The sequence below is a fragment of the Xyrauchen texanus genome, chromosome 2, assembly GCF_025860055.1.
Source record: "Xyrauchen texanus isolate HMW12.3.18 chromosome 2, RBS_HiC_50CHRs, whole genome shotgun sequence".
Classification (NCBI taxonomy): Eukaryota; Metazoa; Chordata; class Actinopteri; order Cypriniformes; family Catostomidae; genus Xyrauchen; species Xyrauchen texanus.
Window position 1 is genome coordinate 19,686,591 of NC_068277.1, and position 20,309 is coordinate 19,706,899.

The following is a 20,309-nucleotide window of genomic DNA, read 5'->3' on the forward strand; positions in this document are numbered from 1 at the left end:
GTGGTAAGTTGTGCATGGATCGCAGAGAGTAGCATGAGCCTCCACATGACGAGTCTCCGCGGTGTCATGCACAATGAGCCACGTGATAAGATGCACGGATTGAGAAGCGGAGGCAACAGAGACTTGTCCTCTGCCAGGTGAGTAACCGTGCCACCATGAGGACTACTAAGTAGTGGGAATTGGGCATTCCAAATTGGGAGACTACTTTAAAAACACAAATATATAGAAAAATAAAGTGGCCCCTGACAAAGAAAGTAATTTTTATGTTTGACTCTAACTTCTGCATGGGGCTGAGCTCCACTCTGACGATCAGCTCAGTTTTGGCCGGCATGTTCTTAAACACGTCAGCTTTGAGTCTCCGGAGCATGTGCGGCCCAAGCAAGTCATGCAGCTTCTTGATCTGGTCCTCTTTGGAGATATCCGCAAACTCCTCTAGAAAACCCTCTAGATTACTGAGAGACAGAGAAAGGGATTTTAAGGGGAATAATTGTTTCTTAGAAAGTATTTGTGTGCTAATATATGTGAAGATTGCCTGTTCAAATATGTGTGTGTGCTTCTATCACTTCTCCAGCTATGTGTTTAAATGTGCAAGTGTGTTTCCAAGTGTGTTTGTTCATACTTGAAGCGGTTGGGTGTCAGGAAGTTGAGCAGATGGAAAAGTTCCTCCAGGTTGTTCTGTAGTGGAGTTCCTGTTAGCAGCAGCTTATGGTCAATCTTGTAGTCATTAAGTCTCCTGAAGAACTAACACACCACAACAACAGTCTTCAGCTAATAAAACAGACACTTTACCATACTTTATCTTATTTTGTTATGGATGAACTGGGACAATTTTAGAGATATGTTTTCCAAAGAGATGTTTGGTATGAAACCAATATGAGTAACACTTGCCACCCATGAAACATAAAACAGAAAAAACTGAGAAAGTGTACTATTAATAAATTATTATTGCTTCAAATATATATCTTAAACAAAACAAAAAATATAGTGGCAAGTAAATTTCTACTTTCCTCAAACTACTGTGTTGTGAAGAATCCAAAAAGGAATGTTATCATCCTGTATTAACCTGGAATATATCTACCAAACACACAACACGTAAAAAGTCAATACAGGCAGTTATTACCGTCTATGTGTACCTTAATTTAAAAATGACTTCCGTTTGGTGTAACCTCATTTAGTCAGATTGATTCAGTCATATTAAATAAGATTTGTGACCCACTGTAATACTTTTGAAACCAGATAATTTTGATGTTACCAGCACTTTTTTAGTAATTTTGTGATGTTTTAGATTGAAACACACAAAGCCTGTGTACCTTAGACTGGTTGTTTTTGAGGCGATGGGCTTCATCCACCACCAGACAGGCCCATTCGATGGACTTAAGAACGATCTGGTCTATGGTCACCAGCTCATAGGATGTCAGCAACACATGGAATTTAATGGGAGCTTCTCTCTGGAGGGATGATGGGTCGAAAGAAAGAGAGATACAGATGGATTAATATAGAGAGAAAATTGAAAGGATGGATACGGTAAAAGTAATTAATGTTATTTTTATTTTTAAAACACCAATAATTGTCTTTTCTCATTCTATGACTCTTTCTCTCCTGCTGGTATGTTCTTTCTCTTACTGCTGCTCTTTATTTTCCACCTTACTCTGTCCATCTTTCCTTTCACCTCTCCAACCACCAACCATTTCCTCCTTTCCAGCTCTCCTCTCTTCTCCTCACCCGTAATTTGAAGGCCTTCTTTGATCCCTTTACCGCTGTGTCGTCGAACGAGAACTCATTCTCAAGGATGATGCCGCGGCTGTCCTTGTCTCCGGTGTAGGTGACGACATAGAAGTCGGGGGCCCACATCTCAAACTCTCTCTCCCAGTTAATGATCGTAGAGAGTGGTGCACTCACCAGGAATGGCCCTTTAGTGTGACCCTGGGGAAAGATAGTAGAAAGAAATGGAGAGAGATAGGAGGACAGACAGAGAGAAAGAGAGTTGAATAGGATGAGAACCAGAGACCATTCGGAAACATGCCAACTGCCTCATGATATGGTACGCGTCGCACTACTTATGCTGTGATTCTATACATCGCAATGCAGCGTGTCTGAGTGAATCTACTGGATCAGCTTCAATCTCTCTTGCACCTCATAGTAATGACAATAACAATCTCAGAGTTTGTGCTTATTTGAAATACCTGCTTCTTCATTATTTACCAGCAGAACATGATATGAGTGCACAAATACTGTAAATACATCAACACAAGGTTCTTAAGTATTAATACGATATACAGTATGACAAGTATCATGATGAACCAACCTCTTTAAACAGTGAGTAGAGGAAGACTATGGTCTGGATGGTCTTGCCCAAGCCCATTTCATCAGCCAGGATGGTGTCTGTTCCCTGAGCCCAGGAGAACCGTAGCCAGTTCAACCCTTCGAGCTGGTAGAGGTGCAGTGTCCCTCCAGTCTCTGTTACAAAGTCCGGCTGCTCCTCATACTTGATTGTGGGCTGGAGGAAGAGAGGAGGAAAAGGAACAGATAAGAAAAGATATAGAGAGAAGGGTGGTCCTACATTTCCCACAAGCTTTATTTCTGAGAACTGGGTGCTGGAAAGTAGGTGTAAAATGATGAATAAAAGAACAGGGATCAGAGGAAGTTAAGTCTATAAAGGGGTCATGTCATGGGGAATAAAATTGTCATTTATAGTTTGACATATAAAATGTAATTCTACTATTAAAAACATACTGTACATTTCAGAACTCAAAACTTAATCCCCAGTGCAATAAAACCATTTACAGTATTGAAACCAAGCTGCAAAAACGCCTCGTTCTCTACTTCCGTGACTTCCCTACATCACTAGGGAGCCCATGAAATTCACGATCGCCTATACAGCAACAACATCAATGCCTACTTTATATCATTGCACCCTTGGCCCCACCCACTTATGCTCAGTTCGTAAACATAGAGGGAGCAAGGCAGACAGGCCTAGTGTGGCCTACTAACTATCCCTGAACACAAAAGCTGACCCGTCTGGTCTATTTGTAATTCATTTTTATTTAAGCATACACTAGACAGACATCTTTGACCGTTGTTATGTTTTTAAAAGACGCAGGGTCAAGTTACTACAAAAGGTAATTCAGCTGTTGCTTCTTTCTGTTTTGAGCACAACCACTATGTTTAATTGTTGGTGTATGTAAACATGCACTTGATGGTCTTCTTTGACCATTTTGATGTGTTTCCAGCGATTTGCAGGATGATACTGTATGTGTGCGAGACTTGTTTCATCATACTTTGGTCTATATATGTGCAGGGTTTTTTTTTCGGCTCATATCAGTGTGGATTGCTTGTGAACCAATCATAATACAATCAAAGTTATTGAAGGATGTGGCAGTTAAAAACACTATTGTACCCGATCGCAAAACTGTAAGTAAGCAGTTTCATTCATTAATATTTCAAATGTCATGACTGTTTGATAGTTTATGGTGCTGCATTATGTGTAACCGTGACATTTTGTTTTAAAATGTTGTGGAGCTTGTTAGATATATAGATATATTACTAAATTATGACAAAAAACATTACTACCATTATCAGTGGACCTCAGGGAAGATCATTTTTATTTTATTTTTTTAATGTGTAATGACCCCTTTCAGGAAATCTAGTGACAAGTAGGCAAAGCAGTGTGAAAGATCAGTAGTGAAGTTTAAGGCTGGGAAAATAATTAATGCATAGCATAAAAGAAAGGCAAGATTGACACAAACATCATTAACAGGGGTGCCTAGAGCTTCATCATTCTCCTCTCTCCTCCTCATCTTCCTTGGCTTCTCTGGGTCTTCCTTCATCACTTCTTCCCTGTGAGAAAAAAAAGCAGTTTTTGTTTTATTTTAATGCTTACTCCATCATTCATATCTACTCCTAGATAACTAAAGATATTCTGTAGGCATAAATTAAATAAAAGTTATAACGTATAATTGAAAGTTAATGTTTATCTTAGTTAACTGGTCAACATTTCTTTCATAGGTTATTTACAATTTTAATCATATCTTTGAACAAATGTCAAATTGCAAAGCACTCTCCACTGATAGCTGGTCTAAGGTGGGCGTTTGCCGAACTATGGCTGCCATTGCATCATCCAGGTGCATGTTGCACACTGGTGGTGGCTGAGGATATTCCCCCACTCTCTCTGTAAATTACTTTGAGTGTTCAAACAAATATAATTAATTATAATTATTTATGTCAACTGCCCATAACTGCACCTGTGTCTCCAGTAGGCAGCTTTGTGCACTGCAAACTCTGGGATGTCCAGATCGTCCATCTCCCAAGTGCACTGGTCATAGGTCAGATCTCGCCATTTAACCAGGTAGTGGTAGATCCCCTTTTTATCCACGCTGCACACACATATCAAAGCCTTCAGCAGACGTGCTAATATGATGAAATTGAGAATGATCAGTACATGTAATGTTATTTTTAACACACACACACCTGTGGTTGATTATCCTGTGCACCACCATCCACTCTGGCTTGATGCCATAGCGATAATATTTCTCCTCCAAAATGGCATATTGAGGGTCTTTGGCCCTCCGCTTCTCACTCTTCCCAGAATCCTCCTCTCCCCCAGAGCCATAGTCCAGACTGGGCGGCTCATCCATGTCTGTTTTCCTCTGATAGTTCCGGAACATCACAGAGTGGAAGATCTCCAGCTGCAGGATGGATGGAAGGAGAAAGAAAGTCTTTGGTGCACTTTTATTTCATCATATCTATCTCTCTTACACTATTTGTGTCACTCCCTCACCTGTAGCTCTGTAATCCAGGTGCAGTGCCAGTAAGACTGTCCTGCCAGCTTCACAAAGAACTCTCTCTCTGGACGGCCCTTCATGGGTGGAGGGGTTGGGGCATCAGGGGGCGCATCTGGGGGTGGATGGACAGGAACTGGTTGTGGGGGTTCACCCCATCGCCAGTGCAGAATCTTCTGCACTCGTCCTTTGATCGGTGGACACTGAAAGACAGACAATTGGAATAAGCATATCTCATCAAACAATTCCTACTGGACAGACATCAACAATTCTTCTGTTCATGTGTTTTGATAAGAGTATTGATAAAACTGTCTACATACTAGGGTTGCTCCGAAACCAACACTTTGGCTTCGATACAATACCAGCCCTGGTACCTTGGTATCGATACTAATTCGATGCTTAGGCTACAAATAAAAAACCTCAGATTTTTTATTACACCACACAAAAATGTACTTGTCTAAAAGAACTGCATAAAGTCTTATCGACACAAATTATGCCATTTTTTGTTCAAATTTTTCTGGATTCCATGTTAAATGCTTTAATTAAATGTTATGATCAAATTGTGTTTAAACAAATACATACTGTACAGCTTTAATGAAAATATAATACTTTTCAACAATATACTATATATATATATATATATATATATATATATATATATATATATACACTCACCTAAAGGATTATTAAGAACACCATACTAATACTGTGTTTGACCCCTTTAGCCTTCAGAACTGCCTTAATACTAAGTGGCATTGATTCAACAAAGTGCTGAAAGCATTCTTTAGAAATGTTGGCCCATATTGATAGGATAGCATCTTGCAGTTGATGGAGATTTGTGGGATGCACATCCAGGGCACGAAGCTCCCGTTCCACCACATCCCAAAGATGCTCTATTGGGTTGAGATCTGGTGACTATGAGGGCCATTTTAGTACAGTGAACTCATTGTCATGTTCAAGAAACCAATTTGAAATGATTCGAGCTTTGTGACATGGTGCATTATCCTGCTGGAAGTAGCCATCAGAGGATGGGTACATGGTGGCCATAAAGGGATGGACATGGTCAGAAACAATGCTCAGGTAGGCCGTGGCATTTAAATGATGCCCAATTGGCACTAAGGGGCCTAAAGTGTGAAAACATCCCCCACACCATTACACCACCACCACCAGCCTGCACAGTGGTAACAAGGCATGATGGATCCATGTTCTCAGTCTGTTTACGCCAAATTCTGACTCTACCATCTGAATGTCTCAACAGAAATCAAGACTCATCAGACCAGGCAACATTTTTCCAGTCTTCAACTGTCCAATTTTGGTGAGCTCTTGCAAATTGTAGCCTCTTTTTCCTATTTGTAGTGGAGATGAGTGGTACCCAGTGGGGTCTTCTGCTGTTGTAGCCCATCCGCCTCAAGGTTGTGCATGTTGTGGCTTCACAAATGCTTTGCTGCATACCTCGGTTGTAATGAGTGGTTATTTCAGGCAAAGTTGCTCTTCTATCAGCTTGAATCAGTCGGCCCATTCTCCTCTGACAAATGACAAGGCATTTTCGCCCACAGGACTGCCGCATACTGGATGTTTTTCCCTTTTCACACCATTCTTTGTAAACCCTAGAAATGGTTGTGCGTGAAAATCCCAGTAACTGAGCAGATTGTGAAATACTCAGACCGGCCCGTCTGGCACCAACAACCATGCCACGCTCAAAATTGCTTAAATCACCTTTCTTTCCCATTCTGACATTCAGTTTGGAGTTCAGGAGATTGTCTTGACCAGGACCACACCCCTAAATGCATTGAAGCAACTGCCATGTGATTGGTTGATTAGATAATTGCATTAATGAGAAATTGAACAGGTGTTCCTAATAATCCTTTAGGTGAGTGTGTATATATATATATATATATATATATATATATATATATATATATATATATATATATATATACAGTACTGTGCAAACGTTTTAGGCACGTCTCGAAATGAGACGGTGTCCTGGCCAAATTTCCCCATAGGCCCTTCTCAATCATGGCCTCCTAATAACCCCCATCCATTAATTGGCTGTATCACTCTACTCTCTCTTCTCCACCAATAGCTGGTGTGTGGTGAGTGTACTGGTGCACTATGACTGCCGTCGCATCATTCAGGTGGATGCTGCACACTGGTGGTGGTTGAGGAGAGTCCCCATATACTAAGTAAAGGGCTTTGAGTGCCTAGAAAAGCGCTATATAAAAGTAAGGAATTATTATTATTATTATTATTAACAGGGTGCTCTGCAAGAGATGTCATGTACATTGAGACAGTATGAGATTACATAAAGCAGAAGCAATTGAGACAATAGATTAAAGAACTGTGACAAATTCTCCATGAAACTTGGAATATCCTATCTGCCAACAACCAAGAAACAATGTGTCCAGGTGTACCTAGGAGAATTGGGGCTGTTTTAAAGGCAAAGGTGGCCACACCAAATATTGATTTAGCTTTTTTATGTTTACTGGACTTTGTATGATGTTAATTGATAAATGAAAACTATTTATGGCAGTATTTTTGAAGACATCCTCACTATGTAACATTTTTCACAAGTGCATAAAACTTTTGTATAGCACTGTATATATATATATATATATATATATATATATATATATATATATATATATATATATATATATATATATATATATATATATATAAATATTATCATTATTGGTAGAAAAAAAAGATGCAAAACAGAGCTTTACAGTATAAATGAAAACATTAAATGTAAATAATCTAATTACCTGAGGAAAAAGTCTACCATGGCAGAATCACAACATGCTGATATTCAGTACACTTGCTTATGTGATATTGCTTACAGATAATAATACTAATAATATAACCATTTAATATTATATTGTTGTTACTATGAGTATTATTGTGACTGCTTTGAATATTACACTTTTATACAGTAGTAATATTTTTGTCTTCAATTGTCTTCAATTTCACAGTCAGTTGAACAGATCTCTCATTTCAGTGGGACTTTTATTTTAAAAGATCTTTGAAGTGCTTCCTGTTTATGAAGAGCTTGTTATATCAAACTTGCTGTGACTCACAAGCTGACATCTCAGAGCTGCAATGGAGAAAGAGTTCATTATAGAGTTAACACTCACAGCCATTTATACACTCAGCAACTGATCAGTGGCTCTGCAGATGGATACTATTGGACACACTGCATAACAATCAAGCATTCGTAGTGTGTGTTGCAGTTGTGTGTGTGTTCGTGTGCATGCCTGTGTGTGTGAAGGAGATGACAGGGTGGAGAGGCACCTCTTATTCATACTATGGCGCACAGTGTATGAGACTATATATTATTTCATTAAATGACATCCTTCTGCTGTTTAATGATCACACTTGGCCATATAGAGCTTTTTATATTATTAGTCTTTGATTTAATCTAAAAACTCTCACATTACATTACATTTTGCTAATGGCAGCATACTTTAATATGGTACCGAAATTAACAAGATGATATTGTACCATTTTTATTTTTTTGGTATCGCAATATTTAGTTAGTATACCGGTGATGTGCCTTCAATTAAAAAAAAAAAAAAAATTAACAAAATTTTTTTTTAAAACATTACATGGATTTGATTGAAGCCAACACAACCCAGTCTATCAAATATCAGCTCAACCCAGTGTACCTAAATTCAACTCAACAACATTTTATCTCAACTAAACGCAACTCAATTTCCCCGTCTGTCGCTCACATCGACGTTGTCTCCAATGAAGCGACACTAGAGGACTATTTTGAAGGCCTCGTTTACCTCTGAACTTGAGAAAAGGCCAATGAGAAATTGGCAGACAGAATTTGCATGTCCCTCCCCTGGACAAATGGGTATAAAAGGAGGGAATCATGCATCTGTCCATTCAGATTTCTCTTACTGTTCCACTCACCTTCGTAGAGTGTATGCTGTTGGATTTACGGCACATATCAGCGGCTTTCTCCTTCTCTGCATGGCAGTGCAGCTTTGCCTCTGGGTGTTTCGACAGCGCTGCTGAAAGAGTTATTTACTCTAAAAGAGCAATACACAGCTGTCGTTGTATGTTCTTTTCAGGACGCGTCTTTATAAAGATGCCCTTCCACCCCTGTGTAGTTCCTGGATGTGGTCGATTTCTCTCAGCTTCTGATGGTCATAAGAGCTGCCACATGTGCCTGGGCTGCGATCACACGCAGGCAGCCTTTAATGAATGGTTCATATTCTAAGTGTGAGAACATAACCATGACAACGTTGCAGTCACGGCTTTCTTTCCTCCGAGAGAAAGCCACTTCAGCTGCTCCCCGCGCCGCGCCTCCTTCCTACAGGATTGAGGTTCTGATGATGAAGGCAATTTGGGGCGTACAGCGGGCTCGGTTTTGCCGGGTACATCCCCACGAACCACCCGCCCCCCAGCGCACTCGTTTTCTTTCATTCGGGCTCAAGGTGAGAACGGCTCGCCTCACGGCCAGTCTGTTTACTCCCTCGGACCCCGCAAGCTGGATGATGTTTCCACGACTGCTGCCCCCCGGCCGGCCGGTTCAGATGAGTCGAGAGGATGCCTACACGGATGCCTACTCAGTCACTAACCCATCCCCTGCCAGGTGTGCAGAGCAAGGTAAGTGCTTCAAGTCTTCTTTCAGCACCAAAGCCTCGGGACATGCTTTTTGCTTCCCGACACCCTGCTTCCTGCTCCGCTCCACTGCGAAGCCTCGCCAGGTAAAAGTAAAAAATTATCGTCCCCTTAGTGCCCCTCGCACGGAGCTTGGATGCGTGGCTCTCACTGCCCAACCCGTCGCGCTGGCTGGCCAGGACCATCCGACTTGGCTACGCGATTCAGTTCACCAGGCCCCTGCCCCCTTTCGCCAGCATCCGCTTTACCTCGGTGCATGGCGAAGACACCAACACCCTGCGTTCGGAGATCACGACCCTTTTACTAACAAAGACGTGATACAGCATGTCCCTCCAGCCGAGATGAAGAATTGTTTCTACAGCCCTTCATCGTACCCAAGAAATGCAGTGGCTTACGACCGATCTTGCAAGTTTTCAACCAGACCATACACAAACTCCCGTTCAAAATGCTCACGCAAAGACACATTCTAACTTGTGTCCAGCATCAAGATTGGTTTGCAGCGGTAGACCTGAAGGACGCGTACTTCCATGACTCTATCTTGCCTTGACACCAACCCTTCCTACGGTTCATTTTCGATGGCCATGCACATCAGTACAAGGTCCTCCCCTTCGGCATGTCCCTGTCCCCTCACATATTAACGAAGGTCGCAGAGGCAGCCCTTGCCCCTCTAAGGGAAGTGGGCATTTGAATATTCAATTACCTCGACGACTGGCTCATCCTAGCCCACTCTCGAGAGTCACTGTGCCCCCACAGGGACCAGGTGCTCAGGCACCTCAGCCGTCTAGGGCTTCAGGTCAACTGGGAAACGAGCAAGCTCACCCCGGTTCAGAGCATCTCTTTTCTCGGCATGGAGTTAGACTCAGTCTCAATGACAGCACACCTCACCAACGAGCGTGCACAGTCGGTACTGAAATGCCTCACCTTATTTAAGCCAGGCACAGCGGTTCCTCTAAAACAATTCCAGAGGCTCCTGGGGCATATGGCATCCTTAGCGGCGGTCGCACCACTGGGGTTGATGCATATGAAACCGCTTCAGCACTGGCTCCAGGCTCGAGTCCCGAGAAGGGCATGGCACCGCGGCACGCACCATGTGTTCATCGCCCCCCACCTGCCGCCAGACTTTCAACCCCTGGATAGACTTTTGTTTTCTGCGGACAGAAGTCCCCATACAGCAGGTATCCCGACACGTTCTAGTCACCACAGACGCCTCCAAGCAGGGTTGGGGGGGCAAGTACAAAAGGCACGCAGCCACCGGCTCCTGGACGGGGCCCCGGCTGGGTTGGCACATGAACTGCCTAGAGTTGCTGGCTGTAATACTTGCCCTCGGGAGGTTTCTCCTGCTAATACAGGGCAAGCGCGTCTTGATTCAATCAGACAGCACCGCTACGATAGCGTAGATAAATCACAAAGGTGCCGTGCGCTCTCGTCATATGTCACAACTCGCCCGCCATCTCCTCCTTTGGAGCCAGCAACAACTCAAGTCATTGCATGCCACTCACATCCCAGGAAACCTCAATACGGCAGCGGACATGCCATCATGACAAGGTATGCTCAGCGTAGGCTCCACCCCCAGGTGGTCCAGCTGATTTGGGAGCGGTTCGGCAAAGCACAGATAGACCTGTTTGCTTCCCAAGAGACCTCCCGTTGCCTGCTCTGATACTCCTTAGCGGAGGCTCCCCTCGGGACAGATGCGCTGGCACACAGCTGGTCCCGGGGGCTGCGCAAGTATGCATTTCCCCCAGTGAGCCTACTTGCACGGGTGCAGTGCAAGGTCAGGGAGGACGAGGAACAAGTCATTCTGGTGGCCCCCTACTGGCCCACACAGACATGGTTCTCGGATCTCACACTCCTCGCGACTTCCCCTGAGGAAGGCCTTCTTTCTCAGGGACGGGGGACCCTCTGGCATGTCTGCCCCTGGACGGGATGCGGAAGATCTACCACCTGCTGCCGTAGACACGATCAACAAAGCCAGAGCTCCCTCTACAGGGCAACTGTACACCCTAAAATGTCGCTTGTTCATAAATTGGTGTTCTTCCCGATCTGAAGACCCACAGAGGTGAGCAGTCGGGTCAGTGCTCTCATTTCTGCAGTAGAGGCTGGAGGGGAGGCTGTCCCCCTCCAACTTGAAGGTTTATGTAGCCAACAGATCGGCTCACCATGACGCAGTGGACGGTAAGTCCCTTGGGAAGCACGATCTGATTATCTGACACCAATGTCGTCCTAAGGCACCGACCGGGCTACGTGCCCAAGGTACCTACGACCCCCTTCAGGGACCAGGTAGTGAACCTGCAAGTGACGCAGCCCTGGGAGGAGGCAGACTCAGCCTTTTCATTGCTGTGTTTGGTATGTGCTTTGCGTACCGCACGCAGAGCTTTATATGTTCTGAGCAGCTCTTTGTCTGCTTTGGTGGACAGCGGAAAGGGAACACTGTCAACAAACAGAGGCTTCCCACTGGGTCGTGGATGCCACTGCATTGGCCTATCACACCCAGGCCGAGTCCACCTCCTTGCGGGTTTGAGCACACTCGACAAGAAATGTGGCATCCTCGTGGGCACTGGCAAACGGCACCTCCCTAGCAGACATATGCAGAGCAGCGGGCTAGGCAACACCCAATACCTTTACAGCATTTTACAATCTCAGGGTTGAGTCGGTCTCGTCCTGTGTTTTGTCAGGTACTAAAATTACTCTGTACTGGAATAGGTGCTCCACAGGATGAGACCTTGTGTGGATTAATCCCCCTGTGTGTATTGTCCGCGGTACGGTCACCCTACAAGCGGACCCACGTCTCCCTTGGGCAGTCCCTGCTGTCCCCCGGTCGCCGTGTTTGTAGCAAATCCTCCCTCACAGCAGGTAGATTACCTGAAAACTCATATGATGTATTCCTCTTTACCTCCCCCCAGCCTGTGCAGTTGGTGGTCTCCGTGGGGTCTTTTCCCCCTGAAAGAATAGGTGTTGGAAAACAACGCCTTCCCTGATGCGTGATAGCATTAAGATGGCCCCAGCCACTTTAATTCTATGCGAGAAACATAGAGAGAAAAGGCGCAGCTGGCGCAGCCTGCTCTCATGCTTGGCACGTCGCGTTGTTCCCCCCTTCGGGTGGTGGAACCTAAAAAGTTTCTGACGATTTTTATAGGGCGTCGGGGAAGGGTACATGCAGCCTGATGCAGCCTGTCGCCTTGGCATGCAACTGCCTGCCCGCACCTGCATCAGCAGCGCACATACACGGTTCAGCGCATGGCATGATTGAATAGGGACACCTAGTGTCGCTTCATTTGATACAACGTCGAAGTGAGTGACAGACGGGGAATGTCTAGGTTACTGTTGTAACCTCCGTTGTAATGGAGGGAACGAGACGTGTGTCCCCCCGGCCACGACACTGAACCAGGCCACTGTTATGGCCGATCCTTATTCTTGGCTCCTCAGTGCAAAACCTGAATGGACAGACGCATGATTCCCTCCTTTTATACCCGTATGTCCGTGGGAGGGACATGCAAATTCTGTCTGCCAATTTCTCATTGGCATTTTCTCAAGTTCAGAGGTAACTGAGGCCTTCAAAGAAGTCCCCTAGTGTTGCTTCATTGGACATAACATCTCGTTCCCTCCACCAGGGAACGGAGGTTACAACAGTAACCTAGACGTTATCTCATCTCAACATGATTAAAATGATTTTAACACAATCTATATCAGTTTATTAAAACAACAAAACTAAATGTATTTAATCTCAAACAAACCAAACTCAAGTCAACCCCAGTTCAACCTAAACGGTTCAGCTGAGCCAGGCAAACTATGTTTGCAGGTTAGCGTGTAGTGCAACAGCAGCTCTGGACACATGCACTTAGTAAAAAGGCCTATACAATTTTACAATATATTTTTTCCTAAATTAAGCTTTGTGTCCTGCCTTTTAGAATAAAGTATAACTATGTTTCCATCCAAGGATATTTTGAGAACAAAGGTTTAGAGCATCAAAATGTTTATAGATATACTATAGCTGATGGAAACATTTATACCTAACATTTCACAACTTTAACACATAAATCCTATATCGATATGTCAAATGTTATGAAAAACTTGTCTGGAAAGACTTTTTGTTGAGAAAACTGGCATTAACGCAAAAAAATTTGTGTCACATTACAGAATTTACATCACATCTGTCCTCACAACATACAGCATAACGGAGAGGAACAATTGGGACTCATGAGGAGACTCGAGTTTTGCTCAATTTCATTAAAGAAAATGACCTTTATTTTCCCAGACGTTTATGGACTGTGCATTTTTAAAGATTATGGCGTCTTTTACCAAAATGGACGGTTAAAATAACCCCAGGTTATATTAATCCTGTACGATTGGCATGCTGGTAAAAAACAAAAAAACAAAAGTGAATCTGCAATGTCCAGTCTGTACGCCTGTGATTTAAAGTTGTTTAATCTCTCCCAGTGTCTGAAGTGGATGTTGGCCAACGAGAAAAGACCAGAAAAAAAGTGCTTCTTTTTTATTGTATTGTAATAACAGACAAAAGTTTTCAGAAAGGAAAAGAAAAAAGGGAATAACATTCAGCGCTAAAGGGACAAAACAGAATTGCCAAAATAATTAATACACAAATAAAAATAGACATAAGAGAAAAAGGATATGGAGGGAGTAATTAAGTTAAACGAAGAACAAGAAACCATAAGTGTACAGAGACAGATAAATAAAGTCATAAATAACAGAGCTATATGGGATCATATTATACCTAAAGATATAAACAAGACACCAAAATTTGTTCAAACATTCCATATTTTGATGGTTTTTTTGTTGGAAGTGGTGGACATCGTTTTAATGTAAATTCCAACATATCTTAGAAAATTCGACTGCAGATAATGCTAGCTGTTGCAAATGGATGTTTGTCTCAAGCACTTCATGATATTGAGTGTTTATTTACACATGTAAAAGAAAAAGAAATGAGTGTTTCTTTTGGTTCGAAAAATTAGAAAAGAATACAAGCACGTAATTTTGTGAGTGTTGAAGTTTTTATGTTTTGTTCAGTTTCACAACATATTTTCTGCAGGGACTAATAAAATTACATAATGTGAACGGATTGTCCCTATTTTTTATTCTAGAGTGTAATATAGGATTACAGGCTCAATAATGCCACTAGCTCTGTTGAAAAAATCTCAGATACAGACAATCTAATTCTCCATTTCAACAACGTCTTTTGATATTTCCTACTATTGTAATTATTGTATGTGAAATTAAAATGACAGTAAGCTGGCCAATTTCAATAAATTGTTTTAATACTCTATCCATTTTAAACAAATGTGGGAACAATTGGGACATGAAAGGTACACGATTTGCGATATACACAACATTCTGTTTGGAAATGCCTCAAGGGCAGATTTCTTTTGTGCTTAACCAAAACTTATGTGACAAAGTGTTTTTTTAAGAATGATGTCATGACGCACACGATTTTATCAGTAAAAGGCAATTTGAATGGAAATGAACAGGAGATTTTTTTACACATTTTTACTTTGTCAATAACAGAACAGTGCAAAAAGTGGATGGAAACTTGGAAGCTAATTTTGACACACAACAACAATTCTCAGAGCTTCACTCACAGTGCAGCGTGGACACAGCCACTCTCCATTAGGGATCTCCGGTAGTGGGGGGTTTAGGCAGTGAATGTGATAGGACGACGGGCAGGAGTCACAGCACAGCAGCTCTCCTCCATCTTTACACACACGACAAAACTCTATGTGATCATCCTCCTCTTCCTCTCCACCCAGCCCCGACTCCACATCCCGGACATCATCACACTCCTCTTCAAAGTCCTCAAATTCTTCTTCCTTTGCTTCCCATTGGATCCCTTCCTTCTCCTAAAATGTAACAGCAATGTAACACTCTTTTCATTATATTTCATTTTCCATAAAACATCTAGATGGTGTTTTTGTGTCTCAAACTTTAGCCAAAGACATCCACTTTTATCAATTTTTATCCCAATTTGGAATGCCCAATTCCCACAAGGCTACTTAGTAGGTCCTCATCATGGCATGGCTACTCACCTAAATCTGGGTGACGAAGGACAAGTCTCAGTTGCCTCTGCTTCTGAGACAGTCAATCCATGCATTTTATCACATGGCTCATTGTGCACGACACCGCGGAGACTCCCAGCATGTTGAGGCTGATGCTACTCTCTGCAATCCACACACAACTTACCATGAGCCCCATTGAGAGCAAGAACCACTAATCGTGACTACGAGGAGGTTACTCCATGTGACTCTACCCTCCCTAGCAAAAGGACCAATTTGGTTGTTTAGGAGACCTGGCTGGAGTCATGCCTTGAATTCAAGCTTGTGACCCCAGGGGTGGTAGTCAGCATCAATACTCGCTGAGCTACCCAGGCCCCCAAGGCAGCAACATAATTTAGATTTTTTGAAACAGTGATCTTCTCCAATCGTATGAAAATGGGGGGTATCAGAAGATGTCTGGTCTCATTAAGCCCCTTGAAATAAATCTGTAATTCCTAAGTGTATAAGGACTGGGTGGGTGTATGTGACTCACACAGTGAGGGCAGCTCCACTTGCCCTCAGGGGCTTTCTCCAGCTCAGGCTCAAGGCACACCAGGTGGTACGCTCGAGGACATGTATCACACAGAATGATCTCCCCTCCCTGCTGACACACCTCGCAGTAGTCCTGATGGTCTGTCTCATAGCCATCACCATCCTCATCGGCCAGCACTGACAGTCAGATAAAGTGTTTAGAGTGTAATATGAACATATAGAAATATACAATAATGTGCATTTCTTTCTTATAACTTCAGTTAATCCAAAGTATGTAAAGAAATATTTAAGGAAATATTGTATTTATTATACAAAAACATTTGTCATTATTAGTGCATATTTGACCAAATTTTTTTTAATGATTTATTGCGATGTTTGCATTCAAAAGCAACGTTAAATGGATAGATCACCCAAAAATAAACATTCTCTCATCATTCACTCATCCTAATGCCATCCCAGATGTGTATGACTTTTTTCTTCTGCTAAACACAAAGATATTTAGAAGAATACTTCAGCTCTGTAGATCCTCCCAATGCAAGAAAATGGTGACCAGAAATTTGAAGCTCCAAATATCAGATAAAGACAACATAAAAGTAATACATATGACTCCAGTCTTCTGAAGCAGTATGATAGGTGTGGGTGAGAAACTCAATATCAATATATAAATCCTTTTTTCCCATAAATTCTTCTTCCTGCCCAGTAGGTGGCGATATGCATGGATCACCAAGAACAAAAGAAGAAGAGAGTGAAAGTGGGGACTGGTAGTAAACAGGACTTAAATATTGATCTATTTCTCACCCACACTTATCATATCACTTCTGAAGACATGGATAAAACCACTGGAGTCATATGGATTCCTTTTATGCTGCCTTTACGTCCTTTTGGAGCTTCATTTTGTGCCCATTCAATTGCATTGTATGGACCAACGGAGATGAGACTTTCTTCTAAAAATCTTTGTTTGTGTTGAGCAGAAGAAATAAAGTCCAATGTTTAATGTTCAATAAAACACCGGAACACTTGGAGAGGTTGGAGGGAAGAAATAGTCACCAGAGTTCCAAATGCTGTAACTTTTGATTACAACATAACAGAAGATATTCTGGTATGAATAATAACAAATAATTTTCTATTTCTATTTTGTTGTGTGTTTTCTTAGCAGTGTTTTAAACTAACTAAGAGTCAAAAATTAGTCCAAATCTATTTATTTATTTACATTTAAGCCACCTTATTATTCTTTATAAGCCATTATATATAAAATACATCCAGTACATATTATATAAGTTTCTGTTAAGTTGTCTGTAAGCTATTTAGGTGTGAAATCTTTAAAAACTACCTTCAGGGTTGACTTGACTTGACTTGACTTGACTAAGGCACTAGAAAGATGCAGTGTTGGTGAAAACAGTTCTCACCTTTTTTCTTCTTCTTCGCCGGGCGACCCCTCTTATTCTTTTTGACACGTCCTGAGCTGTCAGAACGCACTGAGGAACTGTGAACGCTGGAGTTTTCCTGCTCAGAGTCGTCTTCTTCTGCCTCTTCACTCTACATTATGAATACACACAATCAAACACAAAAACTAAACCCTACATACATTCATTTACACATGCATTAGACAAACTCTTCATCTTACCGAGCTGCTCTTCTTTCTCTTGTTACCAATTGCTCCCAGTTTGATGCGAAGTGGAGCCATTTTCTTAGGTTTCGGCTTCTTCTTGTCTGAGACGCGAGGACTCTTACTGCGTTTCTTGTAGCCAGGACCTTTAAAAGAGAATAAGGAAAGACAGGATCACTAACAGAAACACTGAAGAAACACAAGTGAAATCCTACAAAATCAGACATGTCTGTTCACTCTTTTAGTGTATTATTAATTTAAAAATAGCTTAGTGGGTCAATGTGAAGTCTTGATTTACTGATATATAAAACAGAAATAAACCAGCCTAATTCATGAACACAGTTCTCAGCTTGTTTTGGATGTGTGGCCTACATAAAATTATGCCAAGCAGTTGCCTCACACAAAAACTGTTTTGATGTCAATTCTAATAATCAAAATCACAATATAAAGGGAAATAATCAACTGTTATCTTTTCATCATAATCGTATAGCCCTATGTAATAAATGTGTCACTCTTTGTATATTTGGCAGATGTTTACGACGGATATTAAAACTGATGTTGTAATATAGTGTTTGGGCAAAACACAAAAACTACACATTAACTATATAGCAAACATTCAATCAAGCTAGTTTTATTAAACTGGAAATGCTTGGAATGCCTGACAGGCAACTGATGTTGATGTTTAACAATCTAGAATCTGCAATCATAATTATCATTATAAACATAAAAGTGACTAGTTTTGCCCAAAGTTAGCAAACAAATTCTGCATTAAAACTACCATAGCTGCAAACCCTGATGTCTCACCTTTCCCCTCTTTGGTTTTGGCCTTGCGAAGTGGTGGTGGCTGAGGAGGAGGTTCAGGGGATGCTGTTGCAGCAGAGACCTGCTCGGCAACGGCAGCCGCGGCGGCAGCAGCTGCAGCAGCAACCGCTGCTGCCGAACCTTTGAATGGATTATTAGAGCTGAACTCCCGCCATTTAGCACCCAGAATGGTCATCATCTTAGACATGGGGATTTTAGGGTTCTTCTTAGCAATCATGGGTCTGCAGAGGATAATATGTTGAAGACTGTTTTGTTTTACTGCAATACATATGAACATGTAGTATTAGCAAGCAATTGCAGTAACATGTTCAGTGAATTGAACACTGCAGTAACAGGCTCCTGTGCTCTTTCTGTTCTGCTGATAAAAATATAAAACAATAATAAAAGACTCTTACGTCAGTTCTATATAAAATAAATGCTATTATTTGCCTGTTTTTTCTTTACCTCCTATCATATATAAATATTATACGTTTAGGTACTATATTATGCCCTGTATTATAAGAGAAATATGATCACACAAAATTATAGGGGCAGATTTTACTCGTAGGATTTACTGAATCCTATTAAATCATGGCAAAAATATATCACTATGTATATTCCCAAGTTACATACATTTCCAACAGTCAAATGTACACTGTAAAAAGTGGTAACCTACAATTGTTACATTAACAAGATATTTCTATCCTTAATTGTAGTTTGTGTAACCTTGTGTATTAAGTTTGATTCACTAATATTTTTGACTTGAATAAAACCATTTGATTTAGATATTTAAGGTTTACAATTTGTTAATTATACGTCTTAGCTTTAATAAGTAATTAAGTAATTATTACTAGTCAGTAACAACATCACAGTTTATCAATTTAATACAAATGTAACTTTCTGTTATATGCATCACAATAGAACTGCACTGCCAAATAAAGCTACAACCTTTGCTATAATGTGTGAAACTCTTACGAAGGTCAGCACCTCATGAACTGGCTGAAGGCTTTGTAGTTGGTTAGTGTGTGGTAATCCTCCTCGGTGAATGTGTGATCAACATCCTCTAAACCCCAGTCTTTAGCTAGCTGGGCCGACGTCTTCAACTCTACTGGCTGGAATAGAGACTGCATCATATGGCTAACACAATCAGGATGAGTTTTGACCAATGAACTTCCATTAATCTTCCATGATCTTTTCAATCATTTGATTCAGTACACTGTATATGCACTTAAAGACATTTCTATGACTTTTTAATGGCTTTTTATCTCCTACTTTCTTCCCAAATAAGAATGCCCAATTTCCAATGCGCTCTAATACCTCGTGGTGGCGTAGTGACTTAAATCCGGGTGGCGGAGGATGAATCACAGTTGCCTCCGCATCTAGAGGCGTGTAGAGGCTCATGCTATTCTCTGCGGCAGCCACACACAACTCACCACGTGCCCAACCGAGACCGAAAACCACATTATAGTGACCACAAGGAAGTTAACCCAACGTGACTCTACCCACCCTAGCAACCGGTCCAATTGGTTGCTTAGGAAGCCTGACTGGAGCTTTTAATGGATTTTAAAGTTCTATTTATGGTACTTTAAAGATAAGACAACATTCACAATGAATGTGTGAATGTTTCCAAACACCTTGCATCAGGGCAAATTTATTGCATATTCACAATAACATTTTCAAATGTTAAATCCATGAAATGTGGATACCTCAGAGGGGCAAATTCACTAAATAGTTGCACCACTTAGGGGCATGGATAGCTCAGCGAGTATTGACGCTGACTACCACCCCTGGAGTCGTGAATTCGAATCCAGGGTGTGCTGAGTGATTCCAGCCAGGTCTCCTAAACAACCAAATTGGCTCAAGTTGCTAGGAAGGGTAGAGTCACATGGGGTAACCTCCTTGTGGTCGCAATGGGGCGCATGGTAAGTTGTGCGTGGATCACGGAGAGTAGCATGA

At 41.8% G+C, this 20,309-nt stretch overlaps 1 protein-coding gene across 8 annotated transcripts in view; it reads right to left on the reverse strand.

The window, feature by feature from the left end:
• Positions 1-20,309, reverse strand: part of LOC127654586 (chromodomain-helicase-DNA-binding protein 3-like) — a 71,281-nt gene that overhangs the window by 46,136 nt on the left and 4,836 nt on the right. For 6 of the 8 annotated variants that reach the window (XR_007971954.1, XM_052141842.1, XM_052141850.1 and 3 more), the window contains exons 4-18: positions 19,341-19,477; positions 18,357-18,595; positions 17,571-17,698; positions 17,353-17,482; positions 15,948-16,123; positions 15,005-15,262; positions 4,778-4,981; positions 4,468-4,685; positions 4,242-4,373; positions 3,747-3,837; positions 2,306-2,497; positions 1,723-1,923; positions 1,311-1,448; positions 620-741; positions 279-452 (exon numbers count right to left, since the gene is read on the reverse strand). Coding sequence is in view for 7 of the 8 variants with exons in the window: in XM_052141842.1 (XP_051997802.1) it covers positions 279-452; positions 620-741; positions 1,311-1,448; positions 1,723-1,923; positions 2,306-2,497; positions 3,747-3,837; positions 4,242-4,373; positions 4,468-4,685; positions 4,778-4,981; positions 15,005-15,262; positions 15,948-16,123; positions 17,353-17,482; positions 17,571-17,698; positions 18,357-18,595; positions 19,341-19,477 (2,540 nt within the window). In the remaining variant the exon portion in view is untranslated. The remainder of the gene's footprint in view (positions 1-278; positions 453-619; positions 742-1,310; positions 1,449-1,722; positions 1,924-2,305; positions 2,498-3,746; positions 3,838-4,241; positions 4,374-4,467; positions 4,686-4,777; positions 4,982-15,004; positions 15,263-15,947; positions 16,124-17,352; positions 17,483-17,570; positions 17,699-18,356; positions 18,596-19,340; positions 19,478-20,309) is intronic. The other 2 variants (XM_052141836.1, XM_052141818.1) reach the window with 1 other exon arrangement.